The sequence below is a fragment of the Thermobia domestica genome, chromosome 14 (genome assembly GCF_964235325.1).
Source record: "Thermobia domestica chromosome 14, izTheDome1.hap1.1, whole genome shotgun sequence".
NCBI lineage: Eukaryota > Metazoa > Arthropoda > Insecta > Zygentoma > Lepismatidae > Thermobia > Thermobia domestica.
In genome coordinates, this window is record NC_137467.1 from 166,961,629 (window position 1) to 166,985,888 (window position 24,260).

General features: G+C 36.4%; 1 protein-coding gene across 4 annotated transcripts in view; it reads left to right on the forward strand.

Annotated features, from left to right (window-relative positions):
- The window catches only part of bon (tripartite motif-containing protein bonus), a 115,980-nt gene that overhangs the window by 6,648 nt on the left and 85,072 nt on the right, over positions 1–24,260 (forward strand). For 3 of the 4 annotated variants that reach the window (XM_081739152.1, XM_081739149.1, XM_081739150.1), the window contains exons 2-5: positions 2,583–2,678; positions 7,841–9,010; positions 12,472–12,683; positions 18,379–18,504. In XM_081739152.1, coding sequence (XP_081595278.1) covers positions 7,855–9,010; positions 12,472–12,683; positions 18,379–18,504 — 1,494 coding nt within the window. In that variant the 5' untranslated portion in view covers positions 2,583–2,678; positions 7,841–7,854. The remainder of the gene's footprint in view (positions 1–2,582; positions 2,679–7,840; positions 9,011–12,471; positions 12,684–18,378; positions 18,505–24,260) is intronic. The other variant, XM_081739151.1, reaches the window with a different exon arrangement.

Genomic DNA, 24,260 nt, shown 5'->3' on the forward strand with positions numbered 1-24,260 from the left:
TGTCCATGGTGCGATTTAAAAACCTTATGTTACGAAGATAAGAAAGCAGAATACCTCTGTTACCCGTTCAAAACGGGATTTTCCCTAATCATCATCTGCATGAAACACTCGTTTTCATACTGCTGTACATACATTTGCATCTTATTGTATTATGATTATCTTCCATAATTGAGATAACACAACAGAGGCTGGATTTTACTTATTTTCACTTTAAATTAATTTATTTCGGAATTTGACTTAAATCAACGATTTTTATTTTTAAAAAAAATCAAGTGATTTAATTCGATTTAAATCAATCCACCCTGTGTAGGTCTATTGTTTTTTATATATATAAAGCAGTTATAATTTTTAAATTAATTATAATTTTAGATAAATGAATTTTTTGTTATTTCTTTGATTTTACGTGCATAATTTTTATTTTCGTTTGCTTTTTATTTTAATCGAAATTCCATTCAGTTTAGTTTTTCTCTTCGGAATCGATGTTGAATTGTTTATTGGCGGTAGACGTGATATGTGATTGTGTTGTGTGAAACTGTCGAAGTATTTATATGTTGCAGTGTATTGCTTTATAGTGTGCCTCGTGTGTTCTGTGTACATTTTATAGTATCTTTTAGGGTTCTGTTTATTGTGTTGGGGAGGGGGTTCTAGAACAAGGTCCCCCATATAGGTTAGTAGCTAGGTTTGGTTCCTTTCTGTGCCAAAATTTAATATTTAATTCACATATTCTCCCCCCCCCCCTCACTGGTATTTTATAATGTAGTTTATTGGAAGAATTCTTTTTATGCAAGCGGTATTTTGGTTAGTTAATAGATTGAAATAGTTCACTTTGTCGTAATTTAGGTAACTTGGCCTCTGAGTGGTGGACCTGTATTCCAGAACCTTGTCCTTGTCATGCTAGTAACGCTCCACTTGTAAACATAAAATACAGTTCGTGTACACTGCAAGGATACATCACCTGTTTAAAATAGCATGTAATAAATAGAGTCACGTTTCATATGCACTCACTTATCTTATCCGTCGTAAACCACTGGTAATAATTTTCACTAGTAACCCTACAATTGTAAACCTAAAATGCAGCTGTATTACTTTGTATTTAATTCTGTCGTATGCTGATATTTGTTCCTTATAAATTTGTCTTTTCATGCAAAGTATTGTATTTTACCTGTAAATTTTCCAAAATGTGGTACGCCAAAAGTAACTCAGTACTTTTTTTTACATACCCTGTACGGATGTAGGAGTTAAGTTCAAAAATTGGTCGTTCGTTTATAGTGAAATTAAAAAAAAAAAATACCGGGAAGAAAATTACCAGATGATTTACTCTGAAACGAAATCGCTGGAAATAAAAAGAATTACGTCAGGACGTGGTAAGCCTTGTTGGTATCTACTTGTTTCGTGATAGAGAAAAGCCACTAGGCCTAATTGTTCTATATATATATATATATATATATATATATATATATATATATATAAATGTACTTCATCGGGGAAAATTGGGATAATATTAAGAAAATTCCTTCCAAAAATCCCTCCCATCAATTTTGGACTCCTCTGGAGTGGCCCCGAGTGAAAAAACACAATCCAAATATATCTCGAAAAATACTATAGGGAATAAGACATGTGTGTACCAAGTCGTATTGATCGACAATAAGGATGAGGGGAAAGCGTGTGTTGGTATACAAGCTTTTTTCCTAGTATCTATTCCGTCTATCAATACAAAACTTGCTACGCATATTTCTTATCCCTTGTAGTGTTTTTCGAGATATATTTTTATTGTATGCTTTTACTCGAGACCACTCCAGAGGGGTCCAAAGTTGATGGGAGGGAATTTTCTTGACATCCCAATTTTCTCTGTTCAGGTACGTTGTAGGCTCCAATGTTCATTTCCGTTCCTTGTTTTTTTTTAAAATCCAACAACCTGGCTTAGTGGCTTTTTCTATCAGGAGACAAATAGATACCAACAAGGTTTACCACGGCCTGATGTAATCCTTTTTATTTCCAGCTCCAGCAATTTCGGTTCAGAAATATTTCGGAAACATCTCTACCTTATTCTTAAGGCAACCCATTTCCACAAAGTCGTCCTCGAAAATTACCCCAAAAATCCAACTCAGTTTTCTTCGACGCAGTCAAATCGATAAAATAATACATAAAGAGGATGCTGATTTCCAAGTACCAAAGAAGTTGATGACGACTTCTAAGCAATTGTGTGTGTAATTGTTAATACATGTTCATTTATGATTGTTGTTTTCATTTCCTTGTACTGTTTCTTTTTTTCTTTCTTTCTTGTGTAACTGTGCATTTTGAAAGTTAGCAACAGTTATAAAAGGAATGAAGTGAGGCAAACTTTTCCATTGGGAAAGATGAAGTAGCCTACAAATTATTATTGTAATAATATTACTAAATGGGGAATAAGTTTAAATTGTTTTCTTATTTTAATTTTTCGTTCCTTTTCTAATGTTGCATCTCTAGATTAATCAATTACATACGCATGTTTTTTAACTTAAAATTAGTGCTTTATTGAATGTCACGAAAACAAGGAAAATTCAGAAATGTTTTTGTAGACTTGATAATTTATTTTACTCTAGTTCACTTCGGGAGGCTTCGAGTGACATTTTCCAGACAGAAGATTCAACAATGAAAAAGTTCTTCACGTAAGACTGAGTATCGCAAGATTTTAATAGGTACTTTTAATTATAGATCCCTTCATCTTAGAAAGTAGTACATAAAATAAAAGAAAAATGTGTGGTATGAAGCAGGGTTGGCTGGTTTAAACCATGGTTTAAACTAGATGGTTTTTTCATAAAAACCAACTGGTTTAAACCAAAAAACAAAAAAATGTTCGTAAAAGTGTAAGTGTTTGTAAAATCTTGATGAACACACATTTGTGGGTTATCACGTTTCACTCCCGTATATTATTCGTATTATATTCAGACCTAAATTCCCCATTCATTACTCAAAAAGATTATACTACAAAAGCAACTTTTTTTTATAAGTTTATAAATGTTTATTTTGTGATTTTTTTGTAGTTATTATTGTTATGTAATTGCAATCGAAGAAAAATTCTAAATATTGTTTCGTTTCAATGTTTACTATTGATAAAATACATCGAAAATGCCGTACTTTTTGTGTGTGTGTGTGTGTGTGCGGGGGGTCATACAGACCCCACGAGAGGCATTTAGTGAAATAAGTATCTTTGGTATCTATTTATGTATAAATGAGTCTGAGCCAAAGTGGACTCAAATAATTCGTATCTTTATTCACTTTTCTTATTGATATGCAGATTAAGTCGGTGTATTTCTTTAATTTGGACCAATAAAAGTCGTTGTTAACTAACTTGAACTAAATTAGTTCTTCTGTACTCCGTAGTACTTTGAAATTGTTCATATGTAATTCTGTGGAATGGTTTCACTTGTGCAACTGTTTATCTTTTTGTCCTTCTGAAATGAGTCTTGACAGTTAAATTAAGAAGCATGTAAAGATCAGCACAACTTATTTTTATCAGGATTCCTTCTTGAGTGAGTCGGCAGACGTATCGCATTTGTGGCCAATTAGTCCTGGTTCCGAGTTCAAATGGAGGACAATTTCTCTCGGATGTAACTCGAGAAGCCGTTTTTATTCCGCTTTAAGCTTATGTGACGCCTTCCAGCATAACCCGGCTGTTGCATAATAACATCAAGGCGAAACAAACTTATTTCTGTCCATATATGATATGAATATATAGAGCAAATTATTTAAACCATAAAAACCTGGTTTAAACCCCCAAAAAAAACTGTTTTTTGGTTTTTTAATAAAATCCATGGTTTTTGCCAACCCTGGTATGAAGTACTCTGCGTTTACATAGGGTTAAAAAAAAAAAAAAAAAAAAAAAAAAAAAAAAAAAAAAAAAAAAAAAAAAACCGGAGGGTGACAGTTTCATATGGTTGGATGAACACAAGGTAAGCTTTTAACGACTTGACTATTCGAAAGGGTGATTTCAAAGTGACTTAAAACATTACGAACTTAAATTCGACAAATGGGTGGATCCCTTTATTCTTGGGCAGATCTATGGTTGCACGTTATGAGGTAGCACACGGACTTCAGATACTTCACTTTGTATACTGTGGTTTATGGTTACCTTATTAGCGAATCAGTGCTTAAGAGGTTAAACATTCATTCATGTATTTCTAAATACGTTAGGTACGCATCTCACAGGTAAGAACACAACATGTTTAGATTATTTACACACTTAGTCTATTTAAACTGTAAATTTTACAAATATGTGGATTCGTATGCATGCTTTAAGAATAATGCTTATTGGCGCTCTTACACTTAATGAAGGTTTCCATTTTACAAGAACTTGTAGCTGTCATAAAAAAATCTTCAAACCCTTCCATATTTCACAATGTAAACATAGTCTTGAAAGGGTCATACTACATTTTTGTCCATCTTGCAAGGAGTCGAACCAGGGGGTGACAATGTGCGCTTCGTGACTTCCCGTCACTCTTCGTGATAACGTTTCCGAGAGTACCAAGCAGCGCTTCCCTCTCTTCCCTGCCCAGTTTACAGCGTGCTTTGCTCTTGCTTTTTCTTTTTTTCCAATAATCATTGACTTTGCAACGTAAAGAATTGATTCTTTTTCATAATTTTTGTATTTAATTAAATGATTCCGAAAGGACTATCTGTCCAATGCTTCGAAAATAAATTAAACTTCTAAACTAAACATAAAAGTAACAAAAATTGGCTACTTACCAATGAATCCTCCCTTGAAAAATTTAAAAATTTTGACGTTTCGGAACTCTCAGCTGGTTCCTTCCTCAGTGGCAAGGTAAAAAGGATTAAAACGGAAAGGAGATAAAAGGAGTAAAACCAGGAATACATACCACTATATAAAAGTAATGTACAAAAAAGAACCTGAGATGAACAGAGCAGTGTGAAAAAAAGAATGAACTGGATAAAAAAGAGAATCGGAATCGGCCCATCCCTACATTTGACAGCTGACTATTGCAGCTAGTAGATGTTCAGAAAGTAATGAAATTCTTATTAACAGAGAAAGGTCATGAAAGGGAACGAATTTTCCACGAAACTGCGCTACACTTTATAATTTTATTTCGATAAAGGAGAAAATACTGCACAGACCCGTGAAGAAATTTGTTTATAAGAAAGATACGCTATCAAAAGCAACAGCCAAAGATGGCTCAATGACTTTTGTTCTGTAAATTTTTGTCAAAGACGACCAGTGACAGCGAAAGTGGATGATACTCTAACAAAAAGACGAGCAAGACCGGCTTGTAAGCAGTCATGCATGACATTTGCCAGTGAACTAAAATATCTATCACCAAATAGTGTTAAACCATTTGGAGATAGCTGGCTACAAGAAGAAGCTCGACGATTGAGTGCTACATGATATGGCTCAAAAACATTTACTGTAATAGGTTTGGACAAGTTGGTTACCTCAGAGGCGGATCCAGGACCGACTTTTGGGGGGGAGGTGGGTTCTCATACTGCTATTTTTAAGGGCTCCAAACTTTGGGATGGGTTTTATTTATATATATAAAATAAGAAAGTTTCCTCTTTGGGGGGGGGGGCAATCGCCCTTTCCCCCCGATCCGCCCCTGGGTTACCTGCTCTGACAAGTGTTTGCCCATTGATGGAAACCATGTCGGAAAATAGTTTAAAGTGTGCTCTTTCATTTAAAAATACGTTTGACTTGAACAAACTTTTTTTTTTCTTCTTTTTTTCTTTCTTCAAAACTGTTCTTACTTTCCGGACTCGCCTTATAATTTCTTGAGTAGGCTTCGTTCTGAACAAACACGATGGCCCTGGTTTCCTGGAAGACTTCTTCCGGTTTGTCTCATTTCCTTCATTTCATTATTTTGTTCATTATCGCCAACAGCGTTCGCTTAACCTTCGTACATAATCATGGAACATTAAACTAAGACCTGATATTAGACAGAGTAATACTCAATTTTATATATGTGTTGCGTTTGAACTCGGAACACAGATAGTTGCAACTCCGTTCTCAGTTCTAGTTGTTCTAGTTATTTCGACAAATAAAATCAACTGTTAATTTACTGCATTAGCGTTTGCAAACTCAGAACGTGACTAGTATGAATAGTTAGGTATTGGATCTTTCGTTTGGTTCTAAATTTCAGCAGGACCAGGTACATTTACATGTGCTTTGCCTTAACCAGTAGCGTATTTAGAATTTTGTTTCGGGGGGCTATGCACAACGCGGGGAAGCAGGATGGAGAGTAATTGCCCACCTGAGTTTGATAATTAAATATATTTTAATTTATGCAGAAATGGAAGTTCTAATGGCAAGAATTGCAGATTGGTGAATCTTATGTGATATGATACACACAAAAATTTAGCAGTGAATCTAACCTTTTATTCTGTTCATAGAAGAAAAAGGAAACATCCTCTTGGCCTATCTAATTTCCAGGGCTACTTATTTTTCTCTCTTGATTTTTTTTTTTTTTTAATTCAGACATTTACCTATCTTTATAACTCACCGATGTAAATATTCCTTTGCTATAATAACTAAAGCCCCGTTATGTTGGTATCCGTGCAAGTTGGTGTTGAACACCAATCAGCTCCTCTTATACCTATCTTTATAACTCACCGATGTAAATGTTCATTTGCTATAATAACTAAAGCCCCGTTATGTTGGTATCCGTGCAAGTTGGTGTAGAACACCAATCAGCTCCTCTTAACTTTGGTATTACTGACGACGGCCGACTTGAATCAGAACTAACAACGGTCGAAAGTATGATAGGAGATACGAAAGAAAGTAACAATTAAGAAAAAGAAATAGAAGAGTAGAATGGACGAAAGGAAGAAAAAAGAGCGTAGTTCTTACATGGAATGAAATTTGCAAATACATTATTATTTCTGAACAAAGAGCATAAGAAAATGGAAAGTCAATGAAATTTTTAAAAATGATAAGGATTATTGTTGTTTGTGGAATGCGAAAAACTAACAAACTTATTTCGTGGGGGGGAGGTGCTTGAGTCCGATAGCCGCTCACCTAAATAAGCCCCTACCATGTATGTACAATTTTTGTTCTTTAGCATTTTTCCATTTATGAGTGAAAAGTTTCGCTATATTTAAACTTAACGCTTCTTATGTGGATTAAGCCTCGGTTGGTACTTATTTCAAGTCTGCATGTAATTGAACCCAAATCTGTCACGCTCTATTTATACAGGGTGTTCATTTATTATGTAGCCAAACTCCACTGGTGAAATCCTCACACTTAAACAATAAAAAAAGTGCAGGACAAAAAACGCGTTGTTTCAAAGTTACGAGTCAAAGCTGAAATCGAGAAAATTGTAACAGGCTGCCTAGCTCGAAAACTATGAGATATATCAAATGCGGTTAAAGAACTATTAGAGGAACTAGTACACTGTCTACCTAAATACCTATGTTTCAGAGTTGGTTTTTACCGGCTCACATGATTTCATAGAGAGAGGTGGAAGAGTGGAACCTATACTGCAGCTCCCTCTATAAAATCATGTGAGCCGGTACAAATCAACTCTGAAACATAGGTATTTAGGTAGACAGTGTACTAGTTCCTCAAATATTTCTTTAACCGCCTTTGATATCTTCTTACTTTTCGAGCTAGACAGCCTCAAAGTTACAGTTTTCTCGATTTCAGTATCTCGTAACTTTGAAACAACGTGTTTTTCGCCCTATGTTGATATGGACTTTTTTTTTAATTATTATTATTGTTTAGGTGTGAGGATTTCACCAGTGGAGTTTGGCTACATAGTAAATGAACACCCTGTATATGTAATGTAATGTATGTGTGGATTGATTGATTGTCTAATTGATTAATTTATATTGTTTTTCTTTCTTCTCTTTGTAGGTGTCGTGACCCTAATGGATTCAGAATTAAATGATGTTAAGAATATTTGTAACGGTCTTGTGAATACTGTATCGGAAAAAGTACCAGGTGGCTCCCTCAGAATTGGGTCTGAAATCGAAATCAGCAGAACGAAACCTAGTTACACTGAAGAACCGAAAGAAAACCTTTTCGAGAAACAGCTAAAGAGTGTTAGTGATAGAATTATAAAAATTAAGCAAGAAAGACTTGAAAATTCTGAGGAAGAAAATGTAGCGTGTAATAATAGTTACAATGTACCCCCAAGTATTCCGGAAACATGTGTTCAGTCCGAGGATAGTATTGCTGCTAGACAGTTCAGTGGCAATGAAAACTTTGCATTTGAGAACAGTGTGTCAGAACATGAAGAACAAATCGTGGAGGATGTTTTGAACAAATTGACGTCTGATGTTGCTGACAATTTGTGTACCGAACAAAACTCAGGTTGCGTGGAAAATGAGAGCACAGCTGTACCAGCTGATATTGACGAAACGGTTGCTGATGTTATGAAAGAAATTACGTCGAATGTTGCGAAGGAAGTAACCACTTCCGTTGGGAAAGAAAATTCAGCAGTGAGTGTAGTAGGTGCAAATAATGCTGCTCCAACAACACCACGTGAAAACGGTAGTTCACAGTCAGAAGGTTCTTCAGCCCCTCCTCCAGATAACAATATAGCTGGAGCTTTTCGTTCAGATGGCACTAATATGGTAGTTCCCCGTATGATTGGTAGCGTGTCTGTAGTTCCCATTGTAGGTAGCAGTAACAGCAATAATAACTCAGTTCCTCAGACCAGCGGCAGCACTTCATCACCTGGTCCTACCAAACCTTCAACTGCGGAAAAACGAGGCTCCCCACCAGCATCAAAGGCAGAATCACCTGTCTCACAGAATAGCGTGGCGGGTTCCAGCGGCACCGTGGTTCAGACGAAGAAAGAAGATGAAGAAACTAGAGAAGATGCGGCGCCCTCTGACTCAAGTCACGCTGAAGGCGAGGGACCTCCTTCGAATCCATGGAGCACTACGAAATGTGTATTTTGTTCGCAACAGATGGGACCAGCAGACGAGCCGAGGTTGTTGGTTTGTCTTCATACAGCCTGTTCTTCATGTGTAACTGCTAAGATATCTGAACAAGAACAAAAGGATGCGGATATAGTCGGTGAGTTGATAGATATTTCTCTTTTAATTTTCTCAATCAGTGCATTGAATGTAGGTAGAAAGGTTAATGATTTGTGGGATAAGTCGTAATTTGTTTGTTTTTAATGTGAATAAATTGATTGAGTGTATCGGATTTAATAATTGTCTTAATTTGGTAAGAATGAATCAATGATTATTTTTATGTAAATTAAAAGTAGTGGTACAGACTGACTCTCTGGATCTGGTAATCGAATAATATTTAAAATAGATTATAAAATGAGAAGAACCCGGATAAATGTAATAGACGCTCCATTGATATTTGCTGCGTGGAAAGTAGTATCATCTACTAATATCTGCATTCAGAATGTGTAGAAGTTGGATCCCATACTCTTCTTGCATATCCAGTTTCATTCAAATGAGTTACTTTATGTAAAATTAGGCATATATTAGTATAAGAAGTCGACCTATGCAGAAAAGTTTAACCCCCTGCCGTCAATGACGGAGTATACATACACATTTGCTAGTTTGTGTTGGGGTCATACATTATCTTTTTTAAGTGGTTGTCAGTGGTCGTTATTTCTGAATCTAGGGACTATTTATGGGTATTACCAATATCTGGATCCAGGGAAATCTGCTGATACCAGTCCATCCTGACATAACTTTGTATAACAGAAAAGAAAAGTTTACATGATTTATTTATATGGTTGATTTTGTTTCCTAAGCGTAGGATGTTGAATTAAATAAAAGATAATAATCATTAATTCGATTTAGTTATTAGAACGGTTAGTACAATTGTATTGCGGTGATTATGTTATTGTTAACATTATTTTTAATTTCGTTTTGTTACGTAGCACACCAAGGAAGAATGAGAGGTTAGTATAAGTAGATTCAGTAGCTCAAAAATTATGTAGTGTTGAAGAATTATAAGGTTATCGACAGAAAATTATTCACCACTTCGAGTTCCATTGATGAACTGGGCCTTAGATTTATATCTCCACGAATCCTGTTTTATAGAGACCTAACAAGGTAGAAAATATATGTTACATTAGTTTTTTCAACCTATAGTCCAGTCGGAAGTAGTCAGAAAAAGTTCCGTTGCCTTTACTGAGTTTTATTGATTGTACAGGTTAGCCCATAATTATGTATATGATGTTTCATTGACTGTAGTATTTCGTAATTATGGACAAAAAGTTTCAATACGGCAACACTCTGTAGCTTGAGTGGGGATGACGCAAGATGGAGCACCACCATACTATGCCATACCAGTTCGAAAATGGCTGAACGAAACATCCCCGAACCGCTCAATATGGGTTTGTGAAGTAGCCAGTTCGATCTCCCGATTTGACACAAAATTGCGTATCAACATCACATACGCAGTTTGGCCGAACTACGGGAAGTTATCACAGAAGAGTTCCACATGATACAAATACGAATATGTCAAGCTGCTTGTGACAACGTTGCCAGGCATATATCGATTTGGATTGAGTATTGGTGGCCGATGCCATGGAGAACAGAGATTAAAATTCTTGTAAAGAAAGGCGCGAGAATAATGTGTTTATGTTCAAGTTGTATTGCTAGTTTCTTTACTGCAGTCTTAGAAAGATCATATATATAATTATTGGTTACCCTGTAGTGTCCACAAACAAAACAACTATTTTTTTCTTGACTTACAAGTGACATTTTTCAAGTGAACAGTAGGCCAATTTTCTTGTCTCTTGTGCTGACAATGTCATGTGGTTCACTCTTGTAACAGTGGCAACATTTTGAGTTACTGACATTTCGCTTGTACTCTAATGCTCTTTTCATAATGTTAATGAAGTCTACTATACGCCTGATACGCAGAAGATTGAAATCGTCCTACCAGTTCGTCACATATTAGAAACGTTTGCATAGGCTTACTACCACTACTCACAACAAATTTCTACAATTTTTAGGAAGGTTGTTAAGGGTAATAGAGTACGACCATCTCCTAGCTATACCTACTGATAGAGGGAAGTTCTCAGGCGAGTGGGAGCCTACAGGCACAGAAGTGCTTAAGGCGTCTCGACGCAAGGCCGAATCCCCCAATTGTGACTACAACTAATCCAATAGAGGCTAATACTCTAGCGGAACTGCCATGACATTGGCGTGCTGTCGAAGACAACTATTCCTATCTGGATAGTCAGTTGTAGTTGGTTATAATTAAAAACATAATAACGATATGATTAAGAAATTCGGTCTGCTACTTCTTCAAAGTATTTCTAACATAACGCAAAAACAACTACTGCTCTAACTTAATAAATGTAAAAGTTACATCAATCAACATATCGCAGAAGACCTATGCTGTAATTCACTTGTAGATAATCAGACTTCCCTCGGCTGGAGCCTATTAAGATTGCTCTGGGGACGATTCCATGGGTCGTTTCTTGAACTAGTCCGGTTACTGTTAAAAACTTGAGAAAAAAGCTTCGTTTTCCCTGCTTTCCTGTACTGAAACTGGCTTTAGCCGTATTTTCTTTATCTTGGTATATATAAAATTTATATGTATGATGTATGAGTGAGAGATAATTGTCTAGTAGACAGATGGAGGACGGCAATCTTGTGTAGTATGACGAGGCTGACGGCACGACCGTAATACAGCACGAGCATGATCCATATGATGGGACAAGACCATACGAAAGCTCCTTGATCAGGAAGGAACTCGAGTCTCTGCTCTACTGTATCACGTGCCAACAGATACGATAAGTAGAAAGTATCTAATTTCTGGTTTGGCTAAATGAATTCAGTGGAATTTCTGAACGCCTTTAATCGTAATATTTGTAATCGTAAATGCGGAACAGTTCTGTTTTCAAATCATGAATCTTCTCTGACTGAAAACGTTGGTTTGCCTTGGAAATTGCACCTGTGTTCGTATCTATAGATAGCAAAAACTGCTTGGGGCCCCCAAAGAGAGAAGGCCCCGCAGAACTAACCGTATACCATATCTATACATCAATTCAGGGGACATGTTGTCTATCGTAGTTCAAGCATAAGAAACACAGCACTCAGTCTACTATGACTAGAAAATTTGGATTAAAATTTAAAATTAGGAGTAAAGATGAGAAAAAAGGAAATTGGAGAAAATTAAGGAAATGAGGGTCTAAAGAGCGAAAAAAAGATACTCGGAAATTATTTCTGTTCTCAAATGGAAGCAACATTTAATATATTGTTGGAGAGCTTTCGCTCGGAGAGCTCGGATATACTTTAAAAGGAAAGCGCGTACCTAAAAATCCTAACTAATTTTAGCTCCACCATTAGGCTTGTTTGTAATTAAACATTTTGAATAAAATAGCAGCGTTCTTAATAACATTTGAATAGTTATGATAGTGATTGTTTTTTATTCCCTTTGTGTGTAGTTATAATTGCAGCTATTTATTATCCAATCCCGAATTGATAATATCTAGTATTACATAGTATCTGAATAATTTAAGCAATTATTTATTACTGTTATTACTTTTTCCGTAGAAAATGTGATTGAATGTCCTGTGTGCAGTGTTGTATGTTCCTCGGGAAGCATAATTGATAATCAGTTCCTGTTAGAACATGTTTTCGACCAAGAAGTTATTCCAGACAAACAAAAACTTAAAGATATGAAATGTACGAGTTGTGAAGACAATGCTATTGTAACGAGTTGGTGCGTTGACTGTTCTGAATACATTTGTGATGGATGTGTAATGGTAAGTTCCTATGAGTTTTTGTTGTTTGTGTATTTATTTATTTATTTTTAAATTTGCCATATATATATATATATATATAATGTATGAATGATGGGAATCTGATCGTAATCTTTCTGTATATCGGGTAAGTGAGCAGTGGATCGCCAAAAATGTATTTTGTGTGGGAGAGAGAGAAGGAAGTTGGACTTCAACGATAGTAGATTACAGGCTAAGTAAGGGAATTATTATTGTTATTATTATACCGTATTCAGTGTACTATTTGTTCGATTAGAAGCCGATTCCTTCTCTACCCGACAGACCCTTAACGTCTGCGGTACAACGCATCGGAGCCCAACACCATCTGTTAGAAGTTTATATTACTTCTTAACGAATACATAAATTATATCGTGTTAATTATATCGTGTATTTGAAAGAAGTACATCGTGTAATTCCACATGTGTACCAAACTTGTTTTGAACCGTCCTCGCCCCTCCGACTTGTCTAGTGGCAAATGCGTGTGCTTTTGCTGCACGTGGTCCCGGGTTCGATTATCGGTGGGAGAACATCCGTCTTCTTCAGTCTATGAGACGTTAAACTAAAATAATAATAAAATAATTTTCGATTTCCTACCCCGGTTCCCATTGCTGAAATCAAAAAATGGAAAAATGCAAATATTAAACGAAAAGCAGTTCGCATTATACAATACACAATGTGTTGCAGTTTAAGCTTGGACCTTGAATGGAGAAAAATTGTCACTGAAACTGCGGTGAAATCTATTAACATTATAGTAATTATCAAAACTTTATGTATAATATGTTTGTTGAAATTGAGAGATCTAGGAGGCTAACTTGTTTCAAAGTGTTACCAGTTAATGGTTCGCAAAACAAAAAGACCAGCCATTGCTACGGCAAGGGCCCCCAAAGAGAGAAGGCCCGCAGAACTAACCAGATACCACCGATTCAGGGGGCATATTGTCTATCGTAATTCAAGCTTAACTTTTAAACGCCGAAGGTCGTAAGTGCTGCGTCAAGACTTTAAACCTTAATAGCTCAGCCCCTAACTAAGCTAGAAAGATAATTTTGTTATCAATGTGTTCCTGAAAGATAAAGCTTGCCACCGATATCATTTTATGTATGTGGGGGGTACCACGACGGAGAGGGGAGGGTAAATTTCGTGTTTTTGCTTTTTTGCATCAGATTTTTTGGGGGCCATTCTCTCCTTGAGGGTACAGTCATTGAAATTGGTATGTGAAATAATGAAGTAATTCACTACACGCTAATATCCTGCAAAAGTACTTCCTGCTTATATGGAGGGACAAAGTTGGCCAATTTTTTTAGTCTCAGTTTTTTGACGTAAATTACACTTCATTTCTAGACGGTTCCATTTAAAACAAGATATCTTTTCACTCTATTGGTCTAGAGGCATAATTCTTATTTGTGTATTTTCTACGGCCAATAATAGAAAAAAATGGTATGCATATAACGTGGTACTATGGTGTGTGTGTGGGGGTGGGTGGGGGGCGGAATCTTATTCTTTTTTCTCTCTATTTGTATTGCAGCAATGACTGATTTTTTAAAAACCGGTATTATTGTCACAAGTGTATTTCCCACACATTAGCTTCATTTTGTCACCGTAGAGTGACTGTAAGGGTTCTACGAATAGGGAGGGAATTGTACAAGTGTTACTTCGTTGTAATCAGTATTCCATGAGCTTTCCAACGAGACATGAATCATTACCCTTTGGTAATTAGGGGAGTCACCAGGGCCCCTAACGTGAGAGTGTACGATTTCGTTCAAATTCCTGCCCGGTGTATAAAGATTAAAGTATTATGTCTTCAAAGTAACTGCTGAGTAAAGGAGAAAGGGGACACAAATTTCTTCCTACACCGGGGAAGCAAAGATAATTGTTGTAGCACTGCCCCCGAAATCAAAAACGGAAATGAAAATGATATATATTAAGGAAACTTACAAGGCAGAAGAAACTATTTTTTTTTTTTACTAAATGCTAGTGAATATTGCTAAATTAATGTGTTTTTTGTGTAAAAGAAATTTATTAGAACCACGCAAATGGACCTTATAAAATTGTAATGTCCGCACGATAACTCTTGAACGAATCCTATTCTTTGCAGTAGATAGCTAGATCAGTGGTTCTCAACCTTTTTTACAGACGACACACTTTACTGAACTTCTGTGACATCGCGACACACTTTTTGATATTCTTATTATAAATAATAATATCTATTATAAGAGTGAAACCCATTAGTTTTTATAATAACTTTATGTAGCATTGAGCATTATTTCTGCCATTGGAAATGTAGACTGGTACAGTCTGTCTCGATTTTAACTATAATTAAGTTCTTTATCACTTCTAAATTCTAAAATTTCGCGACACATCGGTCGAGAACCACTGAGCTAGAGGGCCGAGTTCCTTAATGAAGTAAATCCGTTAACATTTGCTTGGATAACGGTGACTTCATCTGTTACGCAACACGATAACTCCTAAACGGAAGCGATTTTTTTTTTTTTTTTTTCAATAGATAGCTAGAACGATTACCTCAGTCATGGCATCATACTCTCTCCTGTTGAAACAAAGGTGTATAATTGTAGAATACTAAAGTTAACATTGTGCCGTTACATGGCAACGAACATCTATGGGTTGACATCTACCGGACGAAATTGGACCTTTGCGTGAACCTGTTTACTGTCTTTACCAGAGGTTTATTTATTTATTATTGCTGTGAATACGTAAAGTATTTGCTAAATCCAAATATAAGCAATATATAATTCACCTTTCTTTCTTTCTTTCTTGATAAGAACTTTAAAAATAAGCCGATGGCATTTTTTAAAATCAAGAAATGAGTAAAGAAAGGTCAGGTTACAATCTGATAAATACGGTGCGTCAGCATTTTTTGAGACTTTATTTAACTTAACTGATATTTTGAGAGTGTAACTGTATTTTTTGATAAATCATACGAATATGAAAGAGAATTAACACAAGATCATTTAAGTTACCATTAGTTTGTTTTACTAGGGGAAATCAGGAACTTTTGCAATTTCTCACACTAGGGTTTGGTAACACTGCTAGTATCCAGCGCTGAATTAGTGTCGTCTGCAACACTTTTATGCAACGTGTCACTCTTATTCCTTCGTTAGTCGTTGGAGTGTAGCAGGCCGTTAAACATGGAAGCTCCATTGTCGATCTGCACCAAGGAAGAAATTAGGGCATTGATTCGCTTTTTATTTGCGGAAGGTGTTAAACTTGTGGAAATTATTCGTCCAATGCAAGCGCAATATGGTAACAGCTGTTTATCGCGAAGCAAGATGTACGAATGGATAGAGCGCTTCAAACAGGGAAGAACTTCTTTATGTAACGAGGAAAGATCGGGCAGGCCATTGACGTCAACGACTGAGGATAATTTGATAGTTGTTGAGGGTATGGTGATAGAAAACAGACGAATTACAGTGGGCGAAATCGCCAATACTTTACATATCAATCATGGTTCAGCGTATTCCATCTCACACGACAGGTTAAATATTCGGAAAATTTGTGCAAAGTAGGTCCCGAAAGAATTGTTAGCGCAGCATAAGACACACAGGTTGGACATCTCTCGTAAACATTTGGCCCGTTATCGTCGCGAGGGAGTTGGATTTTTACAGCAAATAGTTATTGTAGATGAAGCAATTTTCATATGTTTAGAACATTAAAGAAAGCATTCAGGGGAAGATGATTTGCAACCGATGCATAAGTCATTGATGCAGTGCAAAATTGGTTACAGGTGCAACAGAAAACTTTTTTTTTTTTGACGGAATCAAAAAACTTGTGAAAATCTGGGAATAGTGCGTTGAAGTGCAGGGAGATTATTTAGAAAAATAATGTATTTCAGTTTTCTACCATTAGAATAAATATACCTTTTCTCAAGTCCCTTTACTTTTTGACTTTTTCTCGTAGAAAGGACTTTTCTTTTTGTGATAAGCATTTTTTTTATTTTTTTTTATTTTACCGTGATAGTTATTACAAGGTTCCTACTAGTCAGGGAAAAATACTGGAAATCAGGGAGTCAGAGAAATTTTAGAAAATATGTTTTTTGTAACATTAATTGTACACCAATTTCATCTTAGCTAATCATTAATGATCACAATATGGAACGTTGCTCAGATTTTTATTGGTTGTAAGTGGAATGTACGTATGAGCAATTGATTATTGTTTCTCTCTATGGAATAAATGTTCTCATATATGAATATTCGCCGTTATTTATTCCTTATTTATGTGCCAACGTCATCCGACATCTGTCATGAAAGTCAGGAAATATCCTGCCAAAGATCAGATGAACAGGGAGAAGTCAGGGAAATAAATTTCTCCAGGTCAGTAGGAACCCTGTACTAGGCGGTAATGAGGAATTTACCATTGACACTAGTAACCCTTGCGGGATACTAGTAGAAAATTCGGATATCACCACTTTCGCACCACTTAGAAGTAAATCGCCAACAAAATACGTGTATTTTCTGTATATAAAGTGATAGGGTTTAAAGTGGTAACGATGTATCGTGTTTTTTTTTTCTTAATCTTATTGAAGAAACTTAAACCAACCTCAGTCAGTAGTTGAGCGTAGGAGAAGGGTAGCGTTCTCGTTTGGTAATTGCATGCAACAGTGTTCCAATTCTATGACTGTGTCATTCATGACTAAATGATTTGCAGGATTTTCCTCAGTCCTACGCACTTTCTGGGTTGTTCCTTGAAAGATTATAAATCCTAGCGTATTCTTTTCCTGGCAGTTCTTAAAAAATATATCAGGATTGTAATATTCGATCATCTTAGCACGTTATGATCGTAACATGAGTAATCAAATTCCATGCCTCCTGTCGTAATGTACATATTTATTTTTAGTGAGCATTGTACTGAAATTTAGTGTATTTTTTTGTTATTTTTGTTGGAGTGTGTGATTATTAGTGTGATGACTGGGTGGAAATTTTGTCGACTTGGCATATGCTCAACCGGATTTGTACTGTCTGTGAATCAGTGTGAGGAAAGGTAGTTTATGCAAATAAGATTTAAAGGGCTTTTGAAATAGTAAGTTGTGTACGTTGATTTTCGATTTCCATTATTAGGAGGGTTGAATTAGATCCAAGTGGTATTTTCGAGGGAATGGGAGGAAGTTGCGATCAAACTCATTAGAGAAATAAAGTCATTTTGTAGTACGTTGAGCGGTATGTCAGTTTTCAATGTAATGTATAGTAATCATTGCACCGATAGTAGGAGCAACAACTTATGCTTAGGGAAGATTCATTAAGTCAGCTTTAAGAGAGGAAACCTACCTTGGAATTGTGAATAATTATTTAGGCAGTAACTAGAATTGGCAAGAATATAAGAATTTTGTACTGCTACTTCAGACTTATTTGTAAGCTAATTTGCTTGTCCTTTTCTCTTGAAAAATAAGCCAGTAATGCTAGGAATGATCGAAAAAAAAAAAAAAAAAACCTTATGACAAAACTGAAGTGTAAGATCAACAATTCTATCTTGATATGGATCGCTCGCATCATCTTATATACTATTAGCCATAAGTTCATTTGAAATTTCTTCTGTACAAGAAATGAAGGAATTACAGAACGTAAGAAATTATATAAAAAGACATGTCCTTTATAAAATTAATAACTTGTTTGTGTCAAGATACAGGTATATTACAGAACTGAACTAATGATTGTGGTTTTCGAACTTTCAGGCTCATCAGAGAGTGAAAGTTACCAAAGAACATACAATAAAACCGAAGGAAGAAGCTAGAACAGAGAGCCATCCGACAGCAACAAGCAGTGTTCCCAAAAGCCTTTATTGCGCAGTTCATAAGCAGGTAAGTTTCAAATCGGTTACCATTAGGTAATTCGTACTGTTCTGCTTCTATGTTGTTGTTATGTGCACAAACTGCACATTAAAGTATCTATGATCAAAATATCCAGCACAGTAACAAAACATTTCTAGTAAGTAGCCGTTAACAATTGTAATAGCCCTATTTAAAGCAGGTTTTAAGCAATTACTGATAAGAAAAAGTAATTTTTTTAAAAGTAATTGTAGTAATATAGTGTTGGTGTAAGTATTATAGAAACAAACCTCAAATTCTTTATATTTAACTGGCCTGCAATTGTAAGAAAGGAAGTCAACATTTTCGTATCTGTATTGTCAATGTTTTAGTACCTGTAAATAGTGCTGTACTTGATCGATTGCTGTTCCTAGCACCACAAATAAAATTATTATTAAAGGAAGAAGAGGATTAAATCATAGAATGTTTCAGAGTTTGAGTTCAAGCACGTATAGTTGAAATATTACAGACGTTGAGCTGTCAGGGAAAATTGATCCCAGAAATTGTAGCGGAATATTTGTAATTCATCTCTCTTATCTTTACATCTTCCTCTATAACATTTGACAGCCAACTAATAAGCTGATGGTTCTCATCTATTCATAAATTATAAGAAAACTTGTAAATTAGTTAAAAGAGAAATGAAATGAAATCTTTGAGTTTTACGTCCCACGGTTATGCCGGTTAAGCTAAAGGAGACGGTGAAGATGGGAAATGAACGAAACGGTGGAATGAAGAAAGTGGGAGGAAACGGGAGAACCCAGAGGAAACCAACGCACACGGTGTTTATCCACCACAAAGTTCACTTGGCGGGAGCTAGGTTTGAACCCGGGGCCCCATGCACCAGAGGTGAACGCTCTACCACTGAGCCACCGCAGCCCCAGTTAAAAAAAAAGAGAAACCATAATATATACTGATCACCCAAAAAATTTTGATCACCTAGTGCTGTTTGACATACAGGCGATGAGCAAGTAGGTGGCTGGAGACATGGCGCACCACATCAGCACTCACAAATCACTTAATTCTTCTAAATTCTTCTATGAACTCTGAGCTGACGTTCAGTGACATCCCAAAAGTATTCAACTAATTTAATATCGGGTAAGTTTAGGAACCATTGCAACAATTGAAATTCACTATTGTGTTCCTTGAACCACTGTAACACAACGTTAACCTTGTAACAAAGAGCGTTGTCCTGTTGCAAGATGCCAGTGCCACCTAGAAATATGTCAGACAGTCATGTATGATAATGTGAAGATTCCCCAAACTATAATGGAGCCACCACTGGCCTCTCGTTGTCCTATTGCGCACGTCTCATGCAGCTGTTTTCCTGGAAGATTACTGATTCTGACTCGGCTAACGATGTAATGAGGGCATTATCATGATTCATCGAACCATGCAATGTTGTGTCATTGTTCGGTGCAATGACGATGAGCACATGCTCTATTCCAGTCGTAATCAACGGTGCCGTGCTTTAAACATTGGTACATATGTGAGACATCGGCTGCGGAGGCTTATATCTTAACAGTGTATGGTGAATACATATACACCCGTGCTTTGCCCATTGTTAATAATGTGTCATAATTTGTCCCCCGTCCTCTTGTACCAATTTCAGTACACTACGACGCACAACATTTTTAAGGAGGTGTGGCTGCCCCATAGAGTGTCGTTTGGTGCTGGTTTCACCGTCCTTTACCCACCTTTGGAAGATACTAACCACAGCAACTCGCGAACACCGAAAAAGTGGCTCTGTTTTCGAGGTGCTTGTTCCAGATCTCTTCCCAATATATTGCGGCGTTCCCCGTTCTGCGCATAAGCATTACCTTGACTGATCGAGTGAGATACCTGCCACCGTGTGGCGAGCCCTGTGACTTTGACGTCACCCTAGTGACTTCGTTCCAAATGCAGTGGGTAGTCGTAGTGTTTTGGATGGTCAAAGTATATTTGAAGAATTCGGAATATTCCAAAAGATTTTCAAGTTGGTGGTGATACACATTAATGGAACAAATAGTTAGATATGAATAGGAAGAGGTTGTTTTAGTTTTTCAAAGTTGTACTTAATTTTCCTTTAAGTTACACTATTACGGAAATTAAAAATAACTACAGAGGACAAGACTGAAATGTTTTAACTAGTTGATAGTATATACTGACGATGTTGAGGAGATAGAAGGTGAAGAACTCATAGCAGCACACTTCAAAATTGATATAATGTGGAAAGACGAATTACTACTAGTGGAAGCGAACGAGAATGTTTTAATCAATGCTAATGTAGACTGGATAAACAAATGTATCAATTGCAGTAACACTATATGAAGAGAAATAATTGAAACGTTTGCACAGAAATAATTGAAATAGGAACCAGGATCATCTGCACGATTTTGCCAACGATAGCCAAATTTATTCATCTCAGTAGCAGTTTGTGCTTCTGGAGCTAATCAATTCTTCGTAGGCATCCTTAGCACTGGCTTGGTTGTTGAAGATTTATTCCTGCAAGAAGGTATCCGATGCCGGATAAGATCAAAATTAGTACGCGACAGACTGGCAACTATGGTGGGCGTTGCAGGTTGTGTTCTAATGAGTTTAACTTGTATCACTTTATGCAAATACTTATCATAGAATGGAAACGCATATATTTTAATCACGCTTGACCCTAGACATAGGAGCTAAATACATTGTTCTGATTGGTTGAAGTTATCCGTTTCTCGCCACGTAGCATACATATACCACAAATCAAACGCCAACTGCTGTCGCTCCTCGTGGGCGAGCATGCTAGCGCAACGGGCTAGTAATAAAAATCGCTTTTGGCGTGGGTTCAAACCCGGCCCAACGAAGTTTTTTTTTTTTTTTTTAATTTTAATAAGACAACATAAAATAAAAATAATACTCATTTGTCCCTGTACGTAATATATAATGCATGAAAAGTGATTTATTATGTTACGAAACATAGCTGAGCGAGCGTCAGCGAGCTCGTTTTGTTCCCCTTGACCCCCCATAATAGTACCCCGTGACTCAGGTGGTGCAATTTTGATGTAAATCTACCTCATCCGCTTCCTTTGACCAACTTAAACAGAGCTAGGGTAGCGTGTGAATATATATATACACAATGAGAACACCTAATTTCGAAAGCACGTATGATTTCTGAGCTACTCAATGGTACCGCGAACATGCAACATGGACCACTGATAACTGAAAACGTGTGATAAGGTCGGATGAGTCATCATTCTCCTAATTCCAAACTACGGGCCGTGTTTGTGTGCAGCGGACGCCATGAGACGTGTACGATTCGTAGTGTCTCCATCCAACTGCAGAACTTAGCGGCGTCTTTGTGATGTTGTTGGCTGCAATATTCTAGTTTCCATTGCGTTCTGTGCTGACGCTTACTGCTCGTGATTATGTCATTATTTTAGGGTCCCATGTGCAGCCTCTGGTCCAGGTTGTATTCCCGGGTAAAGATGCCATATTGTAGGATGTTAATGTGTCCATTTACACAGCTGGGGCTATTGTGGCGTGGTTTGAGGTTGGTCCGTTTTGGAGACACGAATCTGGTGCAGATATCCGACTCCATCCTCTCTCACGGAGCTGCGTAATGCACAGCACGCACAAAGGTGTAATATTCCACTCGCTACCATTTCTGACCTCTGTGACTTCATTCCACGTTGCATCAGAGCTGTTCTTAGGGTGAAATGTGGTCCAACGCCATATTCATATTTTAAGTTGACTTTTCTTATGTGTTTCCGTTAGATTGACAGACATCTTTGTGCTCAACATTATTGTTGCGTAACATGATCAACCTTTTTCTCTTAAACAGTGCCAGGCATAGATGTTGTACTTTTGATACACTGTGCAAATTTCCCGATAATACTTGTGATGAGCAAAAACAACTAACTCTATAGCCTTTGGAACCCAAAGGTTCAATACGGCGTTCACAAAAACTCTCTAGCCAACTGGATCCAGTTTGTATTCCTATTTCTGCGAGATCTATCTTAATATTGTCGTGCCATCTGCGTCTAGGTCTTCCTAATGGCCGTTTTCCGATTGGATTTCCAGTAAAAACTTTGAAAGCGTTCCTACTTCCTTCCATTCTGGCTACATGACCTGCCCACCTGAACCTCCTAGACCTGATGACCCTAACAATGTTTGGTAAACGGTATAAATAATGAAGTTCCTCATTATAAAGTTTCTTCCATTCCCGATTCCTGTTCCTCTTGCGTCTGAATATTCGTCTCAGGATCTTGTTCTCAAATACTTTTAGTCTACGTTCTTCCCTCAGAGTAAGCGACCATGTTCCGTAACTATACAGAACAGGCATGATTATCGTTTTATATATTTTAAGCTTCAAATTCCTCGACAAATAACATTTCCTAGAACTATAATCCTACTGTAAATTTTTTCTATAATCGTTCAAATCGCTTTCATGTATTTTCCTGTAAATTTTATTAAATTTTTGGATTATAAGGTTCACTGCATGACATTCGAAGTTGTAACTTACTTTCAAATTTTATTTCATTTGGAATAGTATGACTGTGACTAATTTCCTATATAAAATCTTTATTTAGTTTCAAATCGAATAACTGCTATCATTTTCTTTTCTGTCTTTATTCAAAGATTAATGATAGTAATTTCTCCGTGTATATCTTCAGGGTCAATTCTTTATTCTTCCATAACTATTTTCGCTCTAAGATAAATATTGATAAGATGAACAATTGAATTTTCTGATATCTGTGGAATAATTATAATATTATTATTATTATTCCTTTTGTCGAAAAAAGTACCACTTTTGATCTTACCTTCCGCAATTCTGCTCATCCCTTAAGTTTCCTGCAATCCGTTTTACTGTCTATCATTGGTCAAAATGTTCACTTTCCAACCATATTCCAAAATTCTGCTTTACTATAGCAAATACTTTTCTAAATTATGTAATTCTGGATATATAATTTCAATCTCACGTCCTTAAGAGAGAGATGTCATCTTCGATATTTCTCCTTTTCTATATCTCATCATTCTAGTAAGAGAAGCCGTGGTGTTAGGAACCTGTAACTACCGTTCCAAGCAAAATATTTCGAAAAATTTATAGAAATCCAAATTTTTGGCATAAAATCAGTTTAAATATATTCGAATTGATACTCACTTCTATTGGAAAAGTTAATACACGACGGAAATGCGTTTAGAAACTACGTAGATATTTTATATTAATCTGAAGTTCTTTTTCTCGTGGGTTAACATGCAACCGCCATATTGATTGATATTTTGATGTTTGTGCCAAACGATTTGAAGCAAAAGCGGATATTATAATATCAACAGTTATGTATAGAGAACTGAAACAGTTGTGTTTACCAACAAAAAAAACTGCTCTGGAAGAAGTATTTTTCCTGTTCGGATCCATTTTAATTAGGATGTATATTCCATGATGTGAACCTCAGTCTTGATGACCTGGTTATTGCATTGAGATATGCATAGCGTTGAGTGAAGCTAACTTTTATCATCCATTGAAATTTTCGGAAGATTCTACCCTGCGGAGATTCTTCAATCAATGCAGACGACCTGAACCTGTTCTGGTGGAGTTGTATGTTTTGTGGTATAGTTTAACAACAAATGCAGAAGCTGTTTACTTTCTTGGACCGTGGATTGCGTGTGGAAATCGCTGGACTGGTACTGTGTTCTTTGGTTTAGTTGTGGTTTCTTCTGCAGTCAAGGTAATATTTAAGCATTATTTTCTGTTATAATTTAGTGAACCTGCAGCATGTTTTTATATATAA